This window comes from Solanum pennellii, chromosome 4, assembly GCF_001406875.1.
Source record: "Solanum pennellii chromosome 4, SPENNV200".
NCBI classification, from domain to species: domain Eukaryota; kingdom Viridiplantae; phylum Streptophyta; class Magnoliopsida; order Solanales; family Solanaceae; genus Solanum; species Solanum pennellii.
This window is the reverse complement of record NC_028640.1, coordinates 72,470,609-72,475,602: the sequence shown is the minus strand read 5'-3', so window position 1 is coordinate 72,475,602 and position 4,994 is coordinate 72,470,609. Positions and strand designations below refer to the sequence as shown.

The window sequence follows — 4,994 nt, the reverse complement described above, 5'->3', positions numbered from 1 at the left end:
GGGGGGGGGGGGGGGGGGGTCATTCGTTTTGCTAAAGTTGTTACTCTTTCTTCTTTCCTCTTCTTTATCATGCTTCTTTGATTTTCTATAACCTAACAATAAGAGGCTATGGCCATCCTATCTATGCAGTTCCCAGATGATAGAATATCTTTGCCGCAAGATGCTGTCCTTCGCATCCAATCCCGAATTTTTAGGGCTGCACCTGAGAATCAGGACAATGTTATGGTTGCAAAACTCTTGGTGTTCTCCAATCAAATTGGGTGTCTCTTGGGTAAAGGTGGTGGTATAATAGCTGAAATGAGGAAATCAACTGGAGCGTATATTCGTATTGTAGGCAAGGATCAAATCCCAAAGTGTGCTGCGGAAAATGAAGAAGTAATTCAGGTACTTTTTGCTTTTTATGATTTGAGTGATGTTAATAAGCAAAAAAATTGGCAGTTTTTTTTTTTTCCATATTTAGAGGATTAGTTGCTAGCCTTTTTATGATTTGAGTGATGGCAACATTTGTTTGGTTTAAGGACAGGCCTAATTCCGCGTTCTCAACTTGCTTTTAACTTTTCTCTTTGGTTGCTCAGATAAATGGAGATGTTGAAAAAGTTCATGAAGCCCTTCTGCAGATAACTGCCAGATTACAGAATCATTACTTTCGTAATGCATTTCCTTCAAACCCTGGGTTTCTGGACCAAGTACCTCCATTCCCTTCACACGTGGGAAGGAGAGAATTTTCACCACCTCCAGGCATGTTCCCCAACATTCGCCCACCATTTCACAAGTTCGATGCTCTACCTCCTCATGGTGGTTTCCATCCACATGATGATCGTCCTCCCTTTATGCAAAATTTCCATAGGCCAGGCGTTCCACCTCATATTTCTGATAGAATGCCATCTTCAGCACCATGGGGTTCTCAGGTAGCATTTGATTGCAGTTAGTTCTACCATTCTAGTTTCTTGTGACTTTTATAGTAGGAGTTGGTTGATTTTTATATATAGGCTGCTCCACCTTATGTACTTGTAACCATATGCTTGTTGCTTTCATAATGTAATTTAAAGTGAGTGTCACAATTGTCTTAGAGCACTTCTTCTTTCTGCTCGAATAAAAAGTAAAGATCCAAAAAAGTGACAAACATCAGAAATATTAATTATCTGAACTGAATTGCAGGGACGGGGTGAAGGTGGGGGACATCTAGGCTTCCCAGACTATGCAGGAGGTCCTCGAAATATTGGCGGCTTTGGAGGGTCTGTACTTTCTAAATCACGACCAGACTCTTTCATTTTGCTTTCTTTTTCTTCTTGATGTTTTAAGAGTTCATTTATGAACTGCCTTTTCTATTATACATCAATGACATATGTATGTCTCTGTTACACGTGAATTTCATTAATATAGAGCAAGTAATCCCGCTGTGATCACAAGCACTACCGTGGAAGTCGTTGTACCTCGATCTGTCATTCCTGCAATCTATGGAGAAGGTGGGGGATGTCTTCGACAAATATGTGAGGTATGATGTTATGTCCCTTATTCACATTATACCTTATTTCCTGCGTTCTGCCTTTTATTTCTGATTGACAAAATATTATGGTCGTCGTTTTGTACATACTTAGACCCTATTTGGTCTGGGTATTCATTTTCTCTCTTCTTAACTTTTACTTTCAAGATGCCCTCGTGTCTTTCTCTACATGTTCTGCTCCTTGTTTTTCAATATCAGAAAAGATGGGAGGCTTACTGAAAAGAAGTTTTTTACCATTTTCTGTTTTTTTTAAAAAAAAATAGTATATCCATAGCTCCATTTGTTCAAAACATTGTTTGGTTATACATTAGACTGATCTTTTGCTAAGCTTAACAACTGAAAAATCTTTTTCCACTCACACAACTTCAACTTTCTAATTAACATTTTTCAAGGGCAATATAACTAATGTTTCCATATTTCAGTCAAATCCATGATCAAACGCCTACATAGTGTCATTCATGGCAAGTACAAATTTGTTGCGTTGTATGAAAGTATACTATTATTTGACTCTAAGTTTGACTAATTATTTTCTAGATTTCTGATGCGAAAGTCACCATAAATGATCCCAAGCCTGGAGCAACAGAGAGTGTGATCATTATATCTGGGACGCCTGAGCAGACGAATGCTGCTCAGAGTCTCATTCAAGCATTTGTCATGGTTGAGACTGAAGGTGCTTGATTGGTGGCAGTGAAGGTAATTTCTCAATCTTGTGGACTTCAAATTGAATAACATTTGTTTTCACGAGCTGTTTGAATGGAGAGCAGTTAATTGTACTCCCTTTTTCCATTCTTTTGTCATTGTGAATTCATTTAACTTATATCAGAAAACTTATTGTTATGGTGTTCTACAGTGCCGAAGCTGGAATTTGGTGTTGACGGCAACTGGAAGATATGGTTTAGCAGTTCTCAGGGCAGCAAACTCTTGACAAGGAAAAATAGAAAAAAATGCATGTTAGGGAATTAGAAGTATTANATACAGTGCCGAAGCTGGAATTTGGTGTTGATGGCAACTGGAAGATATGGTTTAGCAGTTCGCGGGGCAGCAAACTCTTGACAAGGAAAAATAGAAAAAAATGCATGTTAGGGAATTAGAAGTATTACTAGTTGGCTAAAACAGAACATCTTCACTTGAGATGATCATTCTAGGAAGAGGAAGGGATGGGTTTTTCAAAACATTTTTGTTTGCAGATATTTACAGATTTCCCTGTCTTTTTGTCCATCAAATATGATGGAGCCATTCCGGTTCTAAATTTTATCAAGTGTAGCTTGAAGACCATCTTTTTCTTTTTCCTTTTTAATCTCTCTGCATTAAAAGGAACCATGAAAACAGTCTAAAAGAGAACTAATAGATGGTCGAGAAAATATTAGAAACCTCTCTTCAGATTTTGCGTCGTCATACTTGCCCCTTGTGATTTACAACATAGTCTGCTCTTTTAAGATGCGGGATGGGTGACTTGGATGATTTTCTTTATGACGATAAATGAAGCAGATTGAGTCCATGTAAAAGAAGCACACTGTATAAAAATAATAACATAGAGCCATATTTCAGCTTGCATTACACCTGTTATTGATAACATTACATATTCAATAATTTGAACAGTTTTTAAAACTTATTGATGATTTGAGAAAGGCTTGTAACCCTTAACATCAGTTGCAAGTCCCTGGATCGATCCAGCAGCTGCAACAAGTGATACGATCAAACAAGTCCAGCTCAATATTTTCAGCCATACCCATGTGAAAGAATACTTTGGTATCTTTCTCTGAGCAATGTGCATCTCTATTGGGAAATAAACGGTTAATGGATAGAACGATGCTGCTCCGATCAGCCCCAAGAAGTCGTTGAAGAAGGGGAATATCATTGCAATCACCGCTGTCACTATAACATAGGTTGTTCTCCAAACCAACCTGAATAAGTTGAGGTTGTAAGTTCCACAGCATGGAACTTGCATCGCGTATTCTGAGGTGATGAATTTGCTGTCTGGCCATCGTTCGCTGCAACGAGCCTCCACAAATCCATATAATGGTTGGCAGAAAACCTAAGCAAGGATGATACATTCGTTAGATTCTACTTTCCTTTTATAATTTTTCACGTGATATGTTTAAGATTATAAGTCGTAAGGTTACCTGATAAGCTCCGATAAGGTGGACAGCGATGCAGACGTTGGCAAAGTCAATTAGCCAAAAAGGTTCATAGAAACCAAATCCAGTAAGAAAATTTCCTGGAGCATTGTTTCCAAAGGCTGCATAGCCAATGGTACCACAAAGTACATAGAATAAGGTTGTGGTGGAAACTCCAGCTAGTGAGGCTCTTTTCATTACCTTGCTTTCTGGTGGTGATGATTTCAGTGTGTCCTGTAATTAAAAAGCCGATTAATCAATACGTTTACTTCTGATACTTCAAAAGTAGTGCACTTATTCAGGTTTGACATGGATGTGACAATATTTTTTGAAAAGTTCAAGTAATATAACTTATATGAATCATTTTACCATAGTAGAATAATTAGGTTTGTGTTCCATTCTCACTGTTATTTTTTTTTTACCCAATCAGAAATTATCTCATAGATTTTAGTTGTTTTTTCAAGTCTAAACACAGATTATTTTATTTATCAAAGTTACCAAACAAGATTACTCTATTATTATTACTATGAACATGAAGTGAGAGATGGGGTCCATTAAACTCAATTCTTGCTTAAATTACATCTTATATCAAAACAACAAAAGATGTCACAATACTAAAAATTTGAGGTCATCGTAAATCGGATAATAGTACAAAAAAAAAAAGGATGGTTGTTATGAAATGATAAGAAGCGTAAGAGAGGTTTTTCACTTTTATTTTTTTGTGAAAAAGCCTACAGAATCAATAACCCAAACTCGTGGTCCATCCTTTTTCTGGTCCTAGAGGAATAACATACATTATATTATATATTTTCTTTCGATTTAATTTGTTTTTTCTAAAAAAAAGTGTTTTCCTTTTATTGATAACTTTTAAATATTAAAACTATCGCTTTTAAAATTATAAGATTAAAAGATATTTTAACACATATTACATATTTTTTGTTTAAAATTATAAAATTTAAAAATCTAATTTTATTTATTTTAACTCAATCTCACGTTAAAACAAACAAATAAATTAAAAAATAGAGACTAGGAAGTACTATATATATTCCTTTATATTACTATTCAGGCTTTATGAAACATCATATTCCAAAGAAAGAAAAGGGAAAAGATTAACTACATATTCTGTTGTCCTCTACTTTAATGTTATTCCTTGTTAATTAAAGATAAAACAGTGCTTGTGAGTTTTGCTGTGGCTCTCAGTTAAAGAAAAAAAAATAAAGAAACGAATGGTTTTTAATGTTATATAAAGACATTTACAAATGAAGTAATAATAATAATTTATTCAGTTTAATTTAATTCGTAAGGTCCGTAGAAGATTGGATAATATATATATAAATTTAAAAGATAAAGAAATTATTTTTATTATAAAAAAA

At 35.1% G+C, this 4,994-nt stretch overlaps 2 protein-coding genes across 3 annotated transcripts in view; one reads left to right on the top strand and one right to left on the bottom strand.

Moving 5' to 3' along the window:
• Positions 1–2,779, top strand: part of LOC107017921 (KH domain-containing protein HEN4-like) — a 5,683-nt gene extending 2,904 nt beyond the window's left edge. The window contains exons 4-9 of one of the 2 annotated variants that reach the window (XM_015218216.2): positions 130–384; positions 576–908; positions 1,159–1,235; positions 1,384–1,495; positions 2,039–2,197; positions 2,483–2,779. In XM_015218216.2, coding sequence (XP_015073702.1) covers positions 130–384; positions 576–908; positions 1,159–1,235; positions 1,384–1,495; positions 2,039–2,182 — 921 coding nt within the window. In that variant the 3' untranslated portion in view covers positions 2,183–2,197; positions 2,483–2,779. Of the gene's footprint in view, positions 1–129; positions 385–575; positions 909–1,158; positions 1,236–1,383; positions 1,496–2,038; positions 2,198–2,354; positions 2,442–2,482 lie in introns of those variants that run through there. The other variant, XM_015218215.2, reaches the window with a different exon arrangement.
• A 219-nt stretch (positions 2,780–2,998) lies between these two features.
• LOC107017922 (amino acid permease 6) lies at positions 2,999–3,861 on the bottom strand (the record flags this gene model as incomplete). The annotated part of the gene is made up of 2 exons (XM_015218217.1): positions 2,999–3,539; positions 3,628–3,861. Coding segments are annotated over 2 exons (660 nt in total), but the record flags the coding sequence as incomplete, so codon positions are not given.
• Between the last annotated feature and the right edge of the window lie 1,133 nt (positions 3,862–4,994).